Genomic DNA, 22,222 nt, shown 5'->3' with positions numbered 1-22,222 from the left:
TCGGGTTTCCTGATGAGCAGGGAATCATCCCTGGGGAGCGAGTCGGGTGATGTTTACAGCTAATGGCATTGAGTTACTCCACCTCTGGGATCTACCTGCCCAGGAGACCACACAGCAGTAGCCTTGACACCCTCGTCCCAGCAATGGTGGATGAATATTGCAAGTTCACCTTCTCTGATGACTCTGAGTTCATCTTCCTTATGTTGACTTTCTTTTCTCTTTCTTTCAAATGTTTTTATTATGAAATATCTTGTGCATATCAAAAAGCACAGACGAAACTATAATGAATACTTTTATACTGATCACTTTGTCTAAGACATCAAACATTTCAGGCACTGCATGCACTCAGCTGTTTGTCTCCACTGCAGACCTCCCTCCCAGCCCACAGGTAACCACCACACTGAACTTGGGATGCATCCTATCTTCATGTGTGTTTATAATTTTGCTGTGTATGGATGTATCCCCTAAATATCAGGAATTGTTTTGTCTGTTTTGAAACATTATATTAATGGTATCATACTAATTATACCTTCATGCTGCTTCATTCTTAATTCAGCATTGTATTGAGGGATTACCCAGGTTGATACATGTTTTTCTGGCCCATTCATTTTTTTCACTCCTGTGAAAAAATATTCCATTGTAGGAATAGTCCATAATTTACCTATTCATACTCCTAACTGATGGACATTTAGGCTGTTTTCAGTTTTTCCCAATGACAAGCACTATTGCTGTAGACATTTCTGAACACATCTCCTATGTGTGATGAACACATGTGAGTGAGGGTACCTCTGGGGCACACACACACCAAGTGGTATTGCTAGGTCTTAAGGAATATGCACCTGTAGCCCTAGTCAATATTGCCAATTGTTCTTCCACGTGGCTTTATCAATATACTCTCCTACCACCCGTGTATGTGAATTCCCTTTCTTTCACATCTTGCCAACCAACCCTTGCCAATCTGATGAATGGGAAATAATATCTCATTGTTATTTTAATTTGCATTGCTCTTATTCTAGCCCTGAGATCTGGACACTTGTTAATTGCACACTCTGGTACCTTTTCTGTGAATTGCATTAAGGTAATAAATTTTCCTTGGTGCCTCAACTGGTGAGTCGGGATGCTTAACTACTTGTGGGTAGAAGCTGCCTGGCTGGAATAGCCACCCCTGAGGCTGTGGGCTCTTCTTGTTCAGGGACATCTTTAAGATCCCTCCTCAAAAGCCCTGAGCCCAGCAAGGCTATGCTGACTTTTCTGAGCTCTGATGGTGCCCCATGCCCACCCCAAAACCACCACACCTGGACCAGTTGTTCCCAGCATTACTGTGATTCCCTATATCTCTTTGGCAGGGCCTAAAACCCACAGGCTGAGGCCCTAGGGCTGTACTGATGTGCTTAGAACAGGGGGAAATTAATAATGACCTAAATGGGATCTTTTGGAGAAATTGGCATTCACGTGTAGTAATCTCACACAGTGTCGTTTACCAATGTGCACAAAAACTCAGCAGAAGATGCTTGCCATGGTGTCATTTATAATAGCAAACAAACAAAGAAGCAAACCACTTAAATGTCTCTAAATGTCCAACATCAGGGTTTCACTACATGAGGAATGGTACCTCCCTCCAGGGAATGTACTTTGAAGCCGTGCAAAGTCACATTGCAGAAGAGAACACAATGTCGAGGAATGTCCTTCAGGAGTCTTAACTTGAGGTGCGTGGACTCCTGAGATGCTTCTGGAAGGGAGTTGGCATCACCTGAGATGCTTATTTAAGCATCCAGGACCCCGCTGTAGACCTTCTAGCTGGGAAGGCAGGAATCCTAACAGGCTCCCTAAATGATTCTAATGCATTCAGAAGTGTGAGAATTGATGCCGGGGGACCCTAAAATAGTTACAAAGCTTGCTGGTGTATTAATATTTCAAAAGCAAGTTACATGCAAATACGATATATATAAAAGCAATCCCGTTTGGGCCTGTGTGAGTGTGTGTGTGTCTGTGTGTGTACTAATAGGTACCAAAAATTAACAGCAGTAACCTCTAGATGGTAATTTCTCAACCTAGGCACTGTTAACATTTGGATCAGAATAATTTTTTGTGGTGGAAACAGTCCCGTCCTATGTACTGGAGGATGTTTAACAGCTTCCCTGGCCTCTACCCATTAGATGCCAGTAACGCCCCCTAGCGGTAACAAAAATATCTCCAGACATTGTCGAAAGTCCCCTGGAAGACGAGATCACCCACGGTTGAGAACCACTGCCCTAGATGGAAAGTATGATAGATAATGTTTTACTTTGCTTTTAGTCTATCTGCCCATTTCCTACTTTTTCCAAAAATGAATATAAAGTATTTCAGTTATTTAAAAATTTTGGTGTTTCTTATGTCCCTCTGTGTTGTCAAAAAAAAAAAAAAAGAAAAAAAAAATATATACACTCAGATGAAAAGATGTTCACATTAGTACTTACAGTAAGTTAACTAATTTTATTATGATTTTAAAAGAATTAAGAAAAAGCATATACAAAGCCATCCCAAATGTCAATATTCCTTCAGAGGCTTTAAACTATTTATAACCTTTGGATATGGCATCCTGATTTTAAGGATATATCTTTTTTTTTTTTTTTCTTTGCGGTACGCGGGCCTCTCACGGTTGTGGCCTCTCTCTTTGAGGAGCACAGGCTCCGGACGCGCAGGCTCAGCGGCCATGGCTCACGGGCCCAGCAGCTCTGCGGCACGTGGGATCTTCCGCGTCCCGTGGGATCTTCCGCGTCCCCGGCATCAGCAGGCGGACTCTCAACCACTGCGCCACCAGGGAAGCCCTTAAGGATATATCTTAAGAAGCAATTCTAAATATAGAAAATGTTTTACATATATGGTGGATTTTTGCAGAGTCACTAATAAAAACAAAAAGTTATAAACACTCTAAAACCAACAATAGGAAACTAAGTTAATTACGGTACTCAATAGAATAGAATATAGTATGAAAATTATATTTACAAAGAGTTTATAACAATGCAGGTGGGAAGGTTTGTGCCATACTGTTGAGGGGAAACTGCATACAAAATTGAATATGTCTCATCATCTCTGGCAGGTATAACAAAACAACAATGAAAAGAATCCTGTGAGTCCAACACAGTTAAAAGAAACACATCAAGATGTTTAAAAACTGACTGTCAAGATCCTTATCTTTAATTTTGCATCTATATGAGATGACGAGTGTTCACGAAGCTTATTGTGATAATCATTTCATGATGTAAGCCAAATCATTAATGTACACCTTAAACTTATACAGTGCTATATGTCAATTACATCTCAATTAAACTGGAAGAAAAACATGACTGTCAATTGAACAATGGCATCTTAGGGGATTTTTCTCTCTACTCTTCTGAAATGTCCTAATTTTCTAAAATAAGCATATATATATTTATAGTGAAAGATACTAATGTATTAAAAAAAACTTTACAAATGAAAATATATCAAAATTTCAGGTGAGAAATATGTCTTTATATTGATCTATACACAAATTTCCATCCAGACGATAAAAATAACTTTGTTCAAAAAATGAAACGTATTCAGAAAGTACAATATAAACTCAATGTGATTTTAGCTACATTCATCAGCTCTGGGAAAGATAAAATTTAAAGGTGATTAGACTATGCAGATGGTCAGGAAAAGGTTGTATATAGTAACATGATAACAGAAAATATTTTAATGAAAAACAAACTGGATATATTTTTTTCCAACCTGAAATCACATTATTCTAAAACAGAGGATCTCATTTCGAAGGAGATCAAATAATTTAGGTTCAATTAGAATTAACTAACCAAGGGCAGACTTCAGCCATCTCAGATTTTGATCTAACTGGTTTACACTCATCCAGGGTGATGGGCAATTCCAGCTCATGGGAAAAACAATTATCACAGACAAAAGGCAGCCCTTCTCACATTTGTAAGGCAATATTTGCCCGACCTCGCCTTTCCCAGGTGGCTCCACTGAATTCTCTTGTTAGCTCTCTCCTCAGTCTTTGATGTGGATACAGATTATATCTTACAATAGACCTCAAAGAGGGAGGCAGCTGCGTGCATTCGGTAGAAAATAGAAAAAGGCATGGCCAGGTTGACCACTATTATCCAGGGTTCAAAGCCAAAGACAATTTCCTCCAATCCGTTGTCATACTCGGGGCGGCAGCCAAAGGCGGGAGGGATCCAGAGCTGCAAGAGAAGAGGAGGTGGTCCTAGCAGCCGCCCGGGGGCCCCCCACAAACCCAGGCGCTGACTTGGACTCAGGGAGACCGAGTCACACCTGTCACAGGGGTAAGCAGCCCCTGCGTGTTTCCCATCTCTATGGAGTCCACTGAGCCAGTCCACTGAGCCCCGATCCTGCATGAATGCTCTTCACACCTACCTGGTTCTCTCCATCCCCACAGCCCTCACCTTGGTCTGGTCCTCCGTCTCCTCTTCCCCGGACTGCTGCAATGCCTCCCATGATCCCCCCGACTACAGTGGGTGCCTTCGATTCCCCCCCCCCAACCCCACTCCAGCACATCACGTGGCTTCAGAGTGATCTTTATAAAGCACACATCTGACCTTGTCATTCCTCTGCTGACCACTCACCAGGGCTCCAAATGCCTTCAGGAGACAGTCCAAATTCCCTCAGTGATCGGGAACACATCCACGTCTCCACATCTCTCATCACGCCCTTCACTCTGGCCCTCCCGGGCTGTGCACAGCCCCCAAATGTGCCTTTCCCCAGCCTTCAGGGTTTTGCTCCTGCCTCTTCCTCTATCAGGGACTCCCTGTCTTCCTTCTGCTAAGTCCTACCTTCTTCCAAGTCCTGAGACACCTCCCCTTCCAGGAAGTCCTCCTTGATCTAACCAGTCAGGCAGGAACTCCCTGTGTGTTCCCATAGCCCCCAGTGTTTTCCTACAGTGGTGCTCCCTGTTTCCCACACCCGTCTTTACATTTCACCATTGGTGCTCGGGGGTCCCAGCCACGTGAGTCTGGGCTGGTGAGTTCTGTGGTCCTTTTTCTGCCTTGTTCTTGGCTTAGAGAGGCAGCCCAGGCCCTGCCCACATCCCCCTAATCGGGAGGAGAAGCACATGCCGTGGAACCAGCCCTGGGTTCCTGCCACTTACAGACTATAATTTAACATCTCCAAGCCACAGTTTCCTCACCATAAGATGGGAATACTAACACCTGTCTCAGAGGGCTCAGGTGAGAATAAAATGGCAACTAAGTCTGCAAAACATAAAGCAATAACCTATTATTTTTGGTGCTCATGGAACCTACACACTGGTTCCCCCTTCTCAGCCTCCCTGTCCCAGTTCCTCCTCCTCTACCTCCCCCTAAATTGTTGGGCTCCTAGACCTGCTTCCCTCTCACAATGACATTTCTACAACTTTCTCTACCCCTACACTGTGGCAGGCAGCCTCTCGGGTGACCCCCAATGGTCCCACCTCCTGGGAATCTTGTGGAGCCCTGTCCCCTTGAGTTGGACTGAATCTAGTGACTCTCTTCTAACCAACAGAATATGACACAAGTCATGGGATGTCACTTCTGAGATTAGGTTACAAAAGGACTCTGGAGTCCATCTTGCTCACCCCCTCTTGCAAGAGAGGAAGCTGGCTGCCATGTGAGCCAGCCTATGGAGAGGCCCCATGGCCAGGAACTGAGGGGGATCTCAGGCCCACAGCCAGCAAGGAACTCAAACCCTCAGCCTAACAGCCCACCAGGAACTGAATCCTTCCAACAGCCACATACGTGAGTTTAGAAACAGACCCCCTTCCCCTCCAAAATCCAGCCATGAAATGACTGCAGCCCCACTGGGCACTTTGACCACAGCCTCTAAGGGACCCTGAGCAGAGCCACCCAGCCAAGTCACACTCAGATTCCTGACCCAGAGAAGCTGTGAAATAAGAAATGTCTGTTTTTTTAAGTTGCCGAGTTTAGGGCTCATTTCTTACGCAGCAATGGGTATCTGATACACGTGGCTTTCATTAACATCTCCATATAGAACACTCGTGGGCTTATATCTCTAGCCCACTGTGTTCTCTGTGTTCTGGGTCCTTAAGCATCATCCTCCCACGCCAGCTGGTTCTTCCCGCCCTCCTTAGCTGGTTCCTCCTCCTTTGCTCAGTCTCTTAACGTTGGCTGGTCCCAGGGCTCATTCATTCCTGGGTCCTCTTCTCTACCCTAGACCCATGACCCCTGACCCCTGATGATCTCACCCAGTCCTGGTTGTAAATACCAGCTATGGGCCTACGACTTCCCAATCTAAATCACCATCCTGGTCCACCCTTGAGAATTGCAGGCTCTTATATCCCACCGGCTACTTGGTTGTCTAAAATGCATCTCAAACTCAACATTACATTCCCATTTCTCCCCATCTCCTCAGCAACATCTTCCTCCCAGAGGCTCAATCAAATTTTCAGGCATCATCTTCATCTTCTCACTCATTCTCATAACAATCCGCCTGCCACCCAATCCATCAATTCTCAATCCACCCGTTTCTCTCCACTCCACCTGCCAGGCCACCACCCCCATCTCTCACCTGGACCATTGCAGTGGCCCCTGCTTAAGCTCTCAGCCTACAGTCTATTCACCACTCATCGCCAGATTAATTACTTATGTAAGATGGGGTCCCTTTCCTGGTTAAACACCCAACTGCTTCACAGCACATCTAAAATAAAATCTACCTGCTACATGGGATGGCAGAGCTCTCTGTTAGATGGCCCCTTACCACCCCCAAGCCCAGCTCCCCAGATTGTCCCACCCACCCCAGTCACATGACCTTCCTCCTCTTCTCAAAGGAGAAAAGCTCCTCCCACCCAGGGTTTTGCACAGGCTGGTTCCTCTGCCTGGAGCACCCATGGCTCCTTCTGCCATCCAGCTCTGGTCTCTAATCCCACCGCCTGAGAAAGCCCTTCCCACCAACTTGGCCATGTGATCTACCATGGCCACCCAATCACCACCTCACGCCCATCTTTTCTTACTTCCCTGCAGGGCACGCAGCACTATAGGCATTTCTGCTGTTTGATTTTTTGTTGCTAGTCCTGCCGTCTGGTTTATAGGCCCCATAGGAGGAAGACCAGAGCTCTGGGGCATGTTGCACCCTCATCACTCACAGCACTGCTGGCCCTCAGTGGGCACACAGAGGATATATTATCAAGAAGACAGGGAAAATTAGAAGAAAAGGAAGAGACCTTCAAGATAGCAGAAGAGTAAGACGTGGAGATCATCTTCCTCCCCATAAATACATCAAAAACACAGCTGCATGTGGAACAACTCCTACAGAACAACTACTGAATGCTGACAGAAGACCTCAGACTTCCCCAAAGGCAAGAAACTCCCCACGTACCTGGTAGGGCAAAAGAAAAAACAGAGACAAAAGAATAGGGGTGGGATCTGCCCCTCTGGGAGGGAGCTGTGAAGAAGGAAAGGTTTCCACACACTAGGAAGCCCCTTCGCGGGCGGAGACTGCGGGAAGCGGAGTGGGGAGCTTCGGAGCCATGAGGAGAGCGCAGCAACAGGGGTGCAGAGGGCAGAGTGGAGAGATTCCCGCACAGAGGATCGGTACTGACCAGCACTCACCAGCCCGACAGGCTTGTCTGCTCACCCGCCGGGGCGGGCGGGGGCTGGGAGCTGAGGCTCGGGCTTCGAAGGTCGGACCCCAGGGAAAGGACTGGGGTTGGCGGCGTGAACACAGCCTGAAGGGGCTAGTGCGCCAGAGCTAGCTGGAAGGGAGTCCAGGAAAAAGTCTGGACCTGCCGGAGAGGCAAGAGACCATTGTTTCAGGGTACACAAGGAGAGGGGATTCCTCCCCTGTCTGCACACATGGGGCAGAGCACCACCTAAGTGAGCTCCAGATACAGGCGCAATCCGCGGCTAACAGCTCAGACACCAGAGACAGGCATGAACCACTAACGCTGCTGCTGCTGCCACCAAGAATCCTGTGTGTAAGCCCAGGTCACTACCCACCCACCCTGGGAGCCTGTGCAGCCCGCCACTGCCAGGGTCCCATGATCCAGGGACAAGTTCCCCGGGAGAACACACGGCACAGCTCAGGCTATTGTAACATCACACCAGTCTCTGCTGCCTCAGGTTCGCCCCACATCCCAATTATGACTACCGTACCCCTGCCTCCCCCTGTCTGGGCGGGTAACAGACTCCTGAGGGCAGCCTACACACAGAGGCAGGGCCTAAACCAAAGCTGAACCCCAGGGGCTGTGCTAATAAAGAAGAGAAAGGAAAATTTCTCCATGAGCCCCAGAGCAGCAAATTAAATCCCCACAATCAACTTGATAAACCCTGCATCTGAAGAATACCTGAATAGACAACGAATCATCCCAAAATTGAGGCAGTGGACTTTGGGAGCAACTGTAGACTTGGGGTTTGCTTTCTGCATCTAATTTGTTTCTGGTTTTATGTTTATCTTAGTTTAGTATTTAGAGCTTATTAGCATTGGTGGATTTGTTTATTGGTTTGGTTGCTCTCTTCCTTTTTTTTTAATATATATTTTCCTTTTTCTCTTTTTGTGAGTGTGTATGTGTGTGCTTCTTTGTGTGATTTTGTCTGTACAGGTTTGCGTTTACCATTTGTCCAAGGGTTCTGTCTGTTCATTTTTTGTTTTTTTTCTCTCTTCCTTTTCTTCTGAGCCATGTGACTGGCAGGGTCTTGGTGCTCAGGCCAGGTGTCGGGCCTGAGCCTCTGAGGTGGGAGGACCTAGTCCAGCACATTGGACCACCAGAAACCTCCCAGCCCCACGTAATATCAATTGGCAAGAGCTCTCCCAGAGATCTCCATCTCAACAGTAAGACCCAGCTCCACCCAACGGCCAGCAAATTCCAGTGCTGGACACCCCATGCCAAACAACTAGCAAGACAGGAACACAACCCCATCCATTAGCAGAGAGGCTGCCTAAAATCATATTAAGTTCAAAGACACTCCAAAACACACCATTGGACATGGCCCTCCCCACCAGAAGGACAAGATACAGTCCCACCCACCAGAACACAGGCACCGGTCCCCCCCACCAAGAAGCCTACACAGCCACTGAACCAACCTCACCCACTGGGGGGAGACACCAAAAATAATGGGAACTAAGGACCTGAGGCCTGGGAAAAGGAGACCCCAAACACAGTAAGTTAAACAAAATGAGAAAACAGAGAAATAGGCAGCAGATGAAGGAGCAAGGTAAAAACCCACCAGACCAAACAAATGATGAAGAAATAGGCAGTCTACCTGAAAAAGAATTCAGAGTAATGATAGTAAAGATGATCCAAAATCTCGGAACTAGAATGGAGAAAATACAAGAAATGTTTAACAAGGACCTAGAAGCACTAAAGAGCAAACAAACTATGATGAACAACACAATAAATGAAATTAAAAATACTCTAGAAGGAATCAACAGCAGAATAACGGAGGCAGAAAAATGGATAAGTGGCCTGGAAGATAAAATAGTGGAAATAACTACTGCAGAGCAGAATAAATAAAAAAGAATGAAAAGAATTGAGGACAGTCTCAGAGACCTCTGGGACAACATTAAACACACCAACATTCGAATTATAGGGGTCCCAGAAGAAGAAGAGAAAAAAGAAAGGGACTGAGAAAATATTTGAAGAGATTAGAGTTGAAAATTTCCCTAATATGGGAAAGGAAATAGTCAATCAAGTCCAGGAAGCACAGAGAGTCCCATACCAGATAAATCCAAGGAGAAACATGCCAAGACACATATTAATCAAACTATCAAAAATTAACTTCAAAGAAAAAATATTAAAAGCAGCAAGGGAAAAGTGACAAATAACATAAGAGGGAAACCCAATAAGGTTAACAGCTGATCTTTAAGCAGAAACTCTGCAAGCCAGAAGAGAGTGGCAGGACATATTTAAAGTGATGAAAGGGAACAACCTACAACCAAGATTACTCTACCCAGCAAGGATCTCATTCAGATTCGATGGAGAAATTAAAACTTTTACACACAAGCAAAAGTTAAGAGAATTCAGCACCACCAAACCAGCTTTATCACAAATTCTAAAGGAACTTCTCTAGGCAGGAAACAGAAGAGAAGGAAAAGACCTACAATAACAAACCCAAAACAATTAGGAAAATGGTAATAGGAACATACATATCAATAATTACCTTAAATGTAAATGGATTAAATGCTCCAACCAAAAGACATACACTGGCTGAATGGATACAAAAACAAGACCTGTATATATGCTGTCTACAAGAGACCCACTTCAGACCTAGGGACACGTACAGACTGAAAGTGAGGGGATGGAAAAAGATATTCCATGCAAATGGAAATCAAAAGAAAGCTGGAGTAGCTATACTCATATCAGACAAAATAGACTTTAAAATAAAGACTATTACAAGAGACAAAGAAGGACACTACATAATGATCAAGGGATCAATCCAAGAAGAAGACATAACAATTGTAAATATTTTTGCACTTAACATAGGTGCACCTCAATACATAAGGCAAATGCTAACAGCCATAAAAGGGGAAATCGACAGTAACACAATCATAGTAGGGGACTTTAACACCCCACTTTCACCAATGGACAGATCATCCAAAATGAAAATAAATAAGGAAACACAGCTTTAGAAGACATATTAGACCAGACAGACTTAATTGATATTTATAGGACATTCCATCCAAAAACAACAGAATACACATTCTTCTCAAGTGCTCATGCAACATTCTCCAGGATAGATCATATCTTGGGTCACAAATCAAGCCTTGGTATAAATTTAAGAAAACTGCAATTGTATCAAGTATCTTTTCCAACCACAACGTATGAGACTAGATATCAATTACAGGAAAAAAAAAACTGTAAAAAAAACAAACACATGGAGGCTAACCATTACGCTCCTAAATAACCAAGAGATCACTGAAGAAATCAAAGAGGAAATCAAAAAATACCTAGAAACAAATGACAATGAAAACACGAAGACCCAAAACCTGTGGGATGCAGCAAAGGCAGTTCTAAGAGGGAAGTTTATAGCAATACAATCCTACCTCAAGAAACAAGAAAAATCTCAAATAAACAACCTAACCTTACACCTAAAACAATTAGAGAAAGAAGGACAAAGAAAACCCCAAAATTAGCAGAAGGAAAGAAATCATAAAGATCAGATCGGAAATAAATGAAAAAGAAATGAAGGAAATAATAGCAAAGATCAATAAAATTAAAAGCTGGGTCTTTGACGATAAACAAAATTGATAAACCATTAGCCATAATCATCAAGAAAAAAAAAGGGAGAGGACTCAAATCAGCAGAATTAGAAATGAAAAAGGAGAAGTAACAACTGATACTGCAGAAATACAAAGGATCATGAGAGACAACTACAAGCAACTATATGCCAATAAAATGGACAACCTGGAAGAAATGGACAAATTCTTAGAAAAGTGCAAACTTCCAAGACTAAACCAGGAAGAAATAGAAAATATGAACAGACCAATCATAAGCACTGAAATTGAAACTGTGATTAAAAATCTTCCAACAAACCAAAGCCCAGAACCAGATGGCTTCACAGATGAATTCTATCAAACATTTAGAGAAGAGCTAACACCTATCCTTCTCAAACTCTTCCAAAGTATAGCAGAGGGAGGAACACTCCCAAACTCATTCTATGAGGCCACCATCACCCTGATACCAAAACCAGACAATAATATCACAAAAAAAGAAAACTACAAAAAAGAAAGCCATTATCACCGATGAACATACATGAAAAAATCCTCAACAAAATACTAGCAAACAGAAACCAACAACACATTAAAAAGATCATAGACCATGATCAAGTGGGGTTTATCCCAGGAATGCAAGGATTCTTCAATACACACAAATCAATGTGATACACTATATTAACAAACTGAAGGCTAAAAACCATATGATCATATCAATAGATGCAGAAAAAGCTTTCAAGAAAATTCAACACCCATTTATGAAAAAAACTCTCCAGGGCTTCCCTGGTGGCACAGTGGTTGAGAGTCCGCCTGCCAATGCAGGGGACACGGGTTCGTGCCCTGGGCTGGGAGGATCCCACATGCCGTGGAGCGGCTGTGCCCATGAGCCATGGCTGCTGGGCCTGCGCGTCCGGAGCCTGTGCTCTGCAACGGGAGGGGCCGCGTCAGTGAGAAGCCCGCGTACCACAAAAAAAAAAAAAAAAAAAAACCTCTCCAGAAAGTAGGCATAGAGGGAACTTACCTCAACATAATGAAGGCCATATATGACAAACCCACAGCCAACATCGTTCTCAATGGTGAAAAACTGAAACCATTTCCTCTAAAATCAGGAACAAGACAAGGATGCCCACTCTCACCACTATTATTCAACATAGTTTTGAAAGTTTTAGCCACAGCACTCAGAGAAGAAAAAGAAATAAAAGCAATCCAAATCACAAAAGAAGAAGTAAAGCTGTCACTGTTTGCAGATGACATGATACTATACATAGAGAATCCTAAAGATGCTACCAGAAAACTAGTAGAGCTAATCAATGAATTTGGTAAAGTAGCAGGATACAAAATTAATGCACAGAAATCTCTTGCATTCCTATACACTAATGATAAAAAATATGAAAGATAAATTAAGGAAACCCTCCCACTTACCATTGCAACAAAAATAATAAAATACCTAGGAATAAACCTACCTAAGGAGACGAAAGACCTGTATGTAGATAAGACACTGATGAAAGCAATTACAGGTGATACAACCAGATGGAGAGATACACCATGTTCTTGGATTGAAAGAATCAACATTGTGGAAATGACTATACTACCCAAAACAATCTACAGATTCAGTGCACTCCCTATCAAGCTACCAATGGCATTTTTCACAGAACTAGAATAAAAAATTTTAAAGTTTGTATGGAAATACAAAAGACCCTGAATAGCCAAAGCAATCCTGAGAAAGAAAAACAGAGCTGGAGGAATCAGGCTCCCTGACTTCAGACTATACTACAAACCTACAGTAATCAAGACAGTATGGTACTGGTACAAAAACAGAAATATAGATCAATGGAACAGGATAGAAAGCTCAGAGATAAACCCACACATATATGGTCACCTTATCTCTGACAAAGGAGGCAAGAATATACAATAGAGAAAAGACAGTCTCTTCAATAAGTGGTGCTGGGATAACTGGACAGCTACATGTAAAAGAATGAAATTAGAACACTACCTAACACCACACACAAAAATAAACTCAAAATGGATTAAAGACCTAAATGTAAGGCCAGACACTATAAAACTCTTAGAGGAAAATATAGGCAGAACACTCTATGACATAAATCACAGCAAGATTCTTTCTGACCCACCTCCTAGAGAAATGGAAATAAAAACAAAAATAAACAAATGGGACCTAATGAAACTTCAAAGCTTTTGCACAGCAAAGGAAATCATAAACAAGACCAAAAGACAACCCTCAGAATGGGAGAAAATAGTTGCAAATGAAGCAACTGACAAAGGATTAATCTCCAAAATTTACAAGCAGCTCATGCAGCTCAATATCAAAAAAACAAACAACCCAATACAAAAATGGGCGGAACACCTAAACAGACATTTCTCCAAAGAAGATATACAGATTGCCAACAAACACATGAAAGGATGCTCAACATCACTAATCATTAGAGAAATGCAAATCAAAACCACAGTGAGGTATCACCTCACACCCGTCAGGATGCCCATCATCAAAAAATCTACAAACAATAAATGCTGGAGAAGGTGTGGAGAAAACAGAACCCTCTTGCACTGTTGGTGGGAATGTTGATACAGCCACTATGGAGAACAGTATGAGGTTCCTTAAAAAACTAAAAATAGAACTACCTTATGACCCAGCAATCCCACTATTGGGCATACACCCTGAGAAAACCATAATTCAAAAAGAGTCATGTACCACAATGTTCATTGCAGCTCTATTTACAATAGCCAGGACATGGAAGCAACCTAAGTGTCCATCGACAGATGAATGGATAAAGAAGATGTGGCACACGTATACAATGGAATATTACTCAGCCATAAAAAGAAATGAAATTGAGTTATTTGTAGTGAGGTGGATGGACCTAGAGTCCGTCATACAGAGTGAAGTAAGTCAGAAAGAGAAAAACAAATACCATATGCTAATACATATATATGGAATCTAAAAAAAAAAATGGCTCTGATGAACGTAGGGTCAGGGCAGGAATAAAGACACAGATATAGAGAATGGACTTGAGGACACGGGGAGGTGAAAGGGTCAGCTGGGATGAAGTGAAAGAGTAGCATTGGCATATATACACTACCAAATGTAAAAGAGATAGCTAGTGGGAAGTAACTGCATAGCACAGGGAGATCAGCTCGGTGCTTTGTGACCACCTAGAGGGGTGGGGTAGGGAGGGTGGGAGGGAGACACAAGAGTGAGGAGATATGGGGATATATATGTATGTATAGCTGATTCACTTTGTTATACAGCAGAAACTAACACAACATTGTTAAGCAAATTATACTCCATTAAATATGTTAAAAAGAAAAAAAAAAAGAAAGAAAATGAGAATAAAAGAAGAAGAGTTTATGGACTTCTTTCCTGAAATCCAGATCTTTCCATCTGCTGTGAAGTTGGCTATAATTCTTGCTACTCATCCCCTTGAAAGGCCACCTATGCCCCCTTCCCTTGAATCTGGGTGGACGTTATCACTGCTGGACCCATAAAATATGGCAGAAATGGTGCCGTGCAATGTCCACACCCAGACCTTAAGAGACTGGCACTTCCAGTCCTTTGGAAGCCTGGCTCTGGGTCCTGAGCCATCACCTAAGAAGTCCACCTCCCCTGAGACCGCCGTGCTGGAGAGTCCCCACAAATACATTGCAGCCAGAGTTCCCTGAGTCCAGCCTTTCAGCCTCCCCAACCCAAGGCACCAGATCGTGGACTTTCCAACCCAAGCAGCCCATCCAGTAGCTTCAGTCAGTTTCATTACGAAGAGAATTGTCCAGCCAAGCCCTGCCAGAATTCCTAACCCACAAGTTCCTGAGACATAGTAAAATGGTTGTTGTTTTTGTCATGCATTTGGGGTCACTGGTTACACAGCAATAGAAAACCAAAATATCTGCCTGTTGGTTATGTCCACTTGGATGTCCTTACCACTGAATGTGTCCAATACTAAACTCACGTGCTTCCTTCACCTGAGCCCCTCCCAAGCCTGCTCCCCCTCCAGAGACCCCAATCTCCATAAGTAGCATCACCATGTATCAGGAACTCAAGGCAGAACCTGGGAGCCGCTCTTGGCATCCCTCTCCCTCCGCAGGCTACAACATGGATGAACCTGAAGGTCCTTGCACCACGTGAGATAAATCCCGTATGATTTCACTTATATGAGATACCCAGAGTCAAACTCAGAGAGAAAGAGAGTAGAACGGTGGTTGCCAGGGGATGGGGGTGGAGGGAATGGACAGTTGTTTCATGAGTACAAAATTTCAGTTTTGCAAAGTGAAAAAGTTTTAGCGGTGGGTGGCGGTGATGGTAGCACAATCATGTGAATGCACTAAACGCTACAGAATCGTACACTGGAAAATGGTTAAAGTGGTAAATTTTAGGTTATGTGTTCGTTACCACCATTAAAATTTAATTTAATTTAAAAGAATAAAAACACGAATCAGATCTTGTCACTCAGAGCATAAAACCCTTAGACGGTTTTCTGTTGCATTTAGGGTTAAGTCCTGGCTGTGGCCGTGGCTTACCAGGCCACGCCTCTCTCTTCTTGCTCTCCGAGTTCTAGCCACATGGGTTTCCTTCCAGTTCTTGAGCGCATCCAGCAAGCCCTACCTTGCTCTGCATCCGTGCCTTCCCCGTACCTGCTGCTTCGCCCAGACTGCCCCGCTCCACCAAGAGGAGGCCTCTCCTGAACCCCAGTGTTCCCACAGCACCCAAAGTCTTCCATCATCACACCCACCACCCTTTACTGTCCACCCCACAGCTGCCAATTGCCCCACGTGGTCGTGCACACCAGCACCTCCAGCCGCTGCCTCTGCGCCAGCTCCTGGTCCCGGACAGAAACAGTTCCTGCCTCTGCCAGATGCCTTTGGCACAACATGGGATGAAGTGCAGGGTTTCACAGTGCTGCCCGTGGAGTTGGCTCAGGTCATCCTAAGACATCAGCCTGCAATGATTTCCGTCCTCTGGCTCACTCCCCAGGGAACGGAGGCAGTGCTTGGGGCCATCAGGGGCAGAGCACAGAGATGAAGAGATAAAACGTGTCCTTCTCCTGGTCCAGAGCCCTGGACCTGGCCTTCGGGTCCCAAGAGACCATCAGTTGCCACTCGATTCTAGTATAGCAGTGCTATTCTCGGTCAGGCTGGTCCAAAAAAGCAAGCCAAGTATACAACCTGGTGATCAAGCAAAAAACCAACACAGGGAAAGTGGTCTTTCTGAACTCACTGAAAAGAGAGATCTTCATACTTTGGGGTGCATAAAATAAAATACGCTTTAGGGGCTTTCTAGAACCAACTCTGACTTTATAAGAATCTAAGCTGATACACCCCTCTCTGGAATGTAAGCCTTATATAAAATGCAGCCCCATTGTAGTTATTAATATCTCTCTCTCTTGTTTTCCTGTTTTAAGTCCTTTGTTCACTGCTGCACCCACATAGTTCCTGACACAGAGCAGGTGCCCCATAAATGTCTATAAGATGAAAGAAGAGGGCGCACCTGGAGCCACACTCTTCTGGGACCCCTTCTCCCTTCAGAACTCCCCATATCTGTCTGCGGACCTGGAGGGGGACCAAGGTCCACGTGACCCAAAGCAAGAATCAGATTCGGTTGGCAGACACATGGCCCTTTCAGCTTCAGATGGACCCTCACAATTTTGTGGCCTTAGGGTAATATCAAAAGTTGCAGTCCCTGGACATGCACCAACTGATATTAGGGAGACGAAGCTAAAAATCAGTAAGCTTCTGGGGAAACAGAGCAGCCCTGATGATACGGAGGCTGGTAGCAGAGAGTTGGCTGCGATGATGGGCGGGCCCCGTGGGCTGGGGCATCGTCACCATTCCACCAGCCACAGTCACTGCCGATGCCTGTGTGCACCGAAGGCTGCTTCTCCCTCCTTTTTACCCAGACCTGCCACCCTTCTATGTACCTCTAGAACAAATCCCAACAACACACAATGCTTTGTATTCCTTTTCCTTCTCACCATCCCCACCAGCACTGCCCTGGTTCAAGTTTCCATCATTTCCTATCTGCGCAGCTGTGTGGGGCTTCTGTTCCGGTTTCCCTGACTTTGATCTTACCTCCCTCCATCCTTCCTGCACGTTGCTGCTAGAAGATCATTTTAAAACACAAATCTGAGAGGGTCCTCTACTGCCCTCAGCGTGAAGACCAGACTCAGCCAGGCTTATGAAGCTCTGCTCAAGCCAGACCCGTCTAACCAGACCCTCCATCCTGCTTCCCGCCCTGCTTCACGTGTATGGAATTCGTGACAAGCTGTTCGTGCTACTCAAATAGGCCATGGTGTCCTTTGCCTCTGTGTCTTTGCACATCACATGCCCTCTGCCCCAAGCCTTTCTTTTTCTTGCCTTGATCACAGTTGGTAAACTTCCAACTGTTCCTTGAGGCTGAGGCAGACAATATTGAGGGGCTGATTGTACATCTTTTTCTACCTTGTTACCGTCCATTATAGAGGCTAGAAAGCAAACCATCCACTTCCCCCTCCTCCCTTGCAGTTAGGGGTGGTCACATCAATTGTAGACATTGCCTGGCACCAATCCTTCCCTCTGTCTTCCTGTCTTGAACCCAGATGTGATGCCTGGTGCTGCTGCAGCCATCCTATGACCATGTGTCAACCACATTCAGCAGAAAGGTGAACAGTGCCTGGATCCTTGATGATAGGGTTCAGCGGCCAGGCCAACCCTGAATAGCCAACTTCCAGAATTCTTGTCTTTAAGACTGAAGATACTGCTGATCAAGCTATCTGTTATTTGCAGCCAAAATCACTCCTAATTGAGTCTCTGTCTCACCTCAAGCATCCCCTACTTATTGAAGTCCCTCTTTGACTCCATGCTCCCATTCCACCTTGCAGATAGCCCTGTCCCAGCATTTGCCATATTCACTCTATTATATTTTTTCCTTGTCCCTCTCTCCCACTAATACTGTGACCTTTTTGAGGAAAGAGATTATGTCTTCTCACCTTTAATTCTTAGTTCCCACCCCAGTCCATGGCATACAGATACTCAGTCAGCAAATTTGTAGAATATAAGCCTATGTTCCAGTCTAATATTTTAACCTTACGTTTAAATTATTTTGATTAAAAGCTGCCTTGATTCCTTATTTGAAAACGGCAAGGAAAACAGATTAATCAGTATTTTTAAATAAAGAAATAACTTGCAGATTACCGAAATATTGCAGAGGAACAAAAAGGCTGCAATATTCCTTAAGACTCTTCTCTGGGCATTGCCCTGCAGGAAATGGGCGTGGCAGGCTGGGCCCAGGGCCCCATCCCAGCTCTTCTCCTCTTCCTCTTTGCTACCGACTTCTCTCAGACACATATTTCCATTGGCCGCATGTGGCATCTCGCCGTCCTGGGGAGCCATGTCCCCGGCTGCAGGTCTGCTCTCGAAGCAAGAAGAAGGGAGGGATGTGGCATTGCCATTGAAGACTGTGACCACCTGCAGGGTTCTGATGTCCTTGGAGAGCTTCTCCGGCTCTCGGTGAATGGACTCAATGATGAAGAGGTTCTGGATGTACTTCTCAACAACCACCAGGATGGAGTAGGGCAGGTTGTACCAGGTGTACAGGGGGCAGGACTCGGCACAGAGGATGGCCAGGATGGAGCCCCAGGAGATGAGCCAGGAGCCGGAGGCAGTGCCCACCAACAGGTCTGCGTCCAGTTTGCGGGCCGGATTTTTGGACTCGTCTAGTGATTGCTCATCTAGCCTATAAATCCGGATCCCAGCCAGCCCCGCCGCCCCCATGAGTACGAGCAAGATGATGGCATACAGGTAGAACATGATGAGTACTGACTCGCTCCCGGTTTTGGAACGCCCGATCCAAATCAAATACACCACCACGACCCCAATGGTGGCAGCCAGTGCAGTCAGGCCCAGTACCGAGCCCAGCATGACCCCGTGAGACCTGAACTGCATCTTCTGACGCCGATGACTGTCAACTTTGCGCCCGATGTTTTTCCACAGGACGTAGAGCATCGTGGAGGCCAGTATCTGGTATTCTATGTTGAAAGGGTAGAGGTAGTAGATCCCGTGGGAGATGGCAGAGCAGAGGGTTGGGGGTGTGCAGTTACATGGAGGCGTGTGGTCATCTAAAACTAGCAGGGAGACAGACCACAGGGGAGGACAATTAGAACATTCAGTGGCGAAGCAGAAAACCACAAACAAATACTCTCACTGTGGATTCATGCTTGGGTTTGCCATTGAATTAAAAGCTTTATTTCATGGTTTTTTGTCACGTTTCATATCATGGCTAAATTGACAGCCATGAATACTCCCCAAAGAGTACTAATTACACGAATTAGATCTTATCCATACATCAGAATATTGTCCAGCCATTGCAAATAGTATTTTAGAAATTTACTCATCAGCATATAAAGACGTTCAGAAGACACCGTTGAACAAAAGCAGCTGCAAAAGAGGCTGGAGTACGGCTCCGTTTTTATCAATTATAGATATCTTGGTGATATATACATACAGAGACAGAGAGATAGGGAGGTAGACAGACATAGAAAAAAATTGGAAGGACATAAACTAAAATGTTAACAATGGTTATCTCTGGGCGGAAAAATGGCAGGTGAATTTTTTTTTTCAGCAAAAGAAACTTCTATTGAGATGTAATTGACATACAACCTTATGTAAGTTTCCTCTAGATTTTGCTTCTCTGTATTTTCTAAACTTTCTATGTGAATATGATTGACCTGTGTGATTTTTAAATTACTTTTTAAAAACAACTTTGTGAGGGAAAATGCCCCTTAGCAGCAAAAATTTTCCTCTTGAGAATATCTGAAGCCAGCAAGTGTGGCACGAGACAGGCCCCACCTTCTGAAAGACACTTGGTGATGGTATAAAGGACCATTTCATAACAAGGAGGGGAAAAGCTGTAAGTAATTAATGAAATATGCAACAAAAGCCTTAAAGATGATATAAAGTCTCTGGCCTATAATTCCAATCTATTCTAAAGGACAAGTCAAAAATATAGTCAAAGCATTAGGTAAAATTTTGTTGTGAGTTTTTGAGAAAGAAAGAGAAACACCTCAATGTGTAACAATTTAGAAAGTGTTAAATGAATTTTGGTACATCCTTACAATAGAATAGTAGGCAGCCATTAAAAATTATATTGTGTTTTAATGATACAAGAAAATAATTGTTACAATAACAATGGGAAAAAAGTAAGAACAAATTGTATATCCAGTATTTTTAAATGCATACCACAACACAGAACTCAGTTGTGAAATCAATTTAGAGGGTAGCAACCAATATATTTTTTAATGGAATTGCAATGGAATAAAACAGGATTGAATGAATGGAATCAAATACAATAGAAATTTGAGTGTCTCTGATATAGTAAGATTGTTATTTCATGTGTACACACATACAGGTATGTGTTCATTTGGGTTGCAATGTAAAATCTATTTCTTATTGTATGTTGTAGAAAAAAATGATTGAATATGTACAGTATGATCTCAACTATAAAAAAATAACTAGCACGAAGACCAAAAAATAACCAGATGTTAACAGCATTTAAGTGCACTTCTGGGTAGGTGCTATTGTGGATTTTTTCTTTACGTTTTGTCATTGTTTTAATTTATGATATGTTTTAATTTATATGATACTACTTATAAAATCAGACAAAAAAGCTTAGCATTAATTACCCTCACTTTTGCAGAATTAATTACCTTAGCATTAATTACCCTCACTGTTGCAGAATACTGCAATTTTCAATTCAAAAGGAGTTTCCCCAACACTTGTAACACAATACAATACAATGCAAAAGACAAGGGAAATACTCAGGAGAAAAGGTTCAGATTAACAGAATGTTAGAGCTGACAGAGTCCTTTTTTATAAATTAATCTAATCCCATCTTCACCAAGGTCTCTGGAGCCAGATTGCTGGAATTCAAATCCCAGCTCAATCGTCCATCTGCTGTGTGATCTTGGGTTAGTCACTTAACTTCTCTCTGGCTCAATGGCTTCACCCATATAATGAGGTCACTGTTGCCTACCTCAGAGTGTTGGGACAAGAGTTTAATGTGCCAGCCACTCAGAAAATGCTTAACAAAACTTTTTGATATTGTTGTCACTGCTGTTACTGTTTTGATACCAGTGAGGAGACAGGGCCCAAAGAGAATGGCCTTCCCAAGAGCGGGCTGCTGGTTAGGGGTGGTAAAGAAATGTAGTGTGTCCCCCTAATTTTGTCATCCCCACCGCACTGGTGAGGAAACGGGTTTAAAGTTGCTCTCTGGGACTGACCTGGGTTTGTGCAGAGAGGATAGATGTGCATTACATTAAAGCTGGAAGGACTCATGGAAAGTACATGGTTCAAGTCCCTTCACTTCATAAAAGAGAAAAGGGAGGCTCGGAGTGGTTGAATGTTTTCCAAAGGTCACACAGCTACAAGGTGATGGGAACAAGACCCAAACCTGAGACATCAGTCCCCTGTACATTGCACCTTCCTCTACCCCACATTCTTCTCAACCCCAGTGCTCTAATATAGAAGCAACAGGTCACAAATGCTAAAGAATTTTGGAAGAAAATGAAGAGTCATGAGACAGACACTCCAATAGGAACAAGGGGGGAATAAAGATGGGCCAAAATTATAAACTAAGTAGAGTTAAATAAAAACTTCAAATGAACGAAAACCAATTAACCACAACATACCATTAGACTTCTATGGATTTTTTAAAGCTATACTTTTAGTAGAAAGAACTGGTAATAGAGGTTTAATTAAAAACACAAACAGAAACAACCACCAATCTTCCAAGGTTGTAAACAAAGACATTCATTTCCATACCAAACTGGACCATGAGAAATGGTGATCAAAATGATGACCCCTGGATCTGACAAGTCCCTGAGTCACTGAAGAAACCTTTAATTATGCTCAGCACACCCTACTTATGGAAGCAGGATGAGAGACTTAGGAGGTTTTGAAAGATATTCAACAACAGAGGATTGTCTGGTCGATGTTGAATTGGGTGGACCCTGCAGGTCTTTGAAACCCATACCTCCATCTACGGACATTCTGGTCTCTGCAGGTTTCCGAG

At 43.7% G+C, this 22,222-nt stretch overlaps 1 protein-coding gene across 1 annotated transcript in view; it reads right to left on the bottom strand.

The window, feature by feature from the left end:
• Positions 1–4,028: 4,028 nt before the first annotated feature.
• OTOP1 (otopetrin 1) overlaps positions 4,029–22,222 on the bottom strand; it is a gene marked incomplete at both ends in the record, with an annotated part of 42,376 nt that continues 24,182 nt past the window's right edge. The window contains 2 exons of the mRNA XM_082837714.1: positions 4,029–4,199; positions 18,349–19,277. Coding sequence (XP_082693840.1) covers positions 4,029–4,199; positions 18,349–19,277 — 1,100 coding nt within the window. The remainder of the gene's footprint in view (positions 4,200–18,348; positions 19,278–22,222) is intronic.

The sequence above is a fragment of the Leucopleurus acutus genome, assembly GCF_964270905.1.
Source record: "Leucopleurus acutus genome assembly, chromosome: 4".
NCBI classification, from domain to species: Eukaryota; Metazoa; Chordata; class Mammalia; order Artiodactyla; family Delphinidae; genus Leucopleurus; species Leucopleurus acutus.
This window is presented reverse-complemented; position numbering and strand designations above follow the sequence as displayed.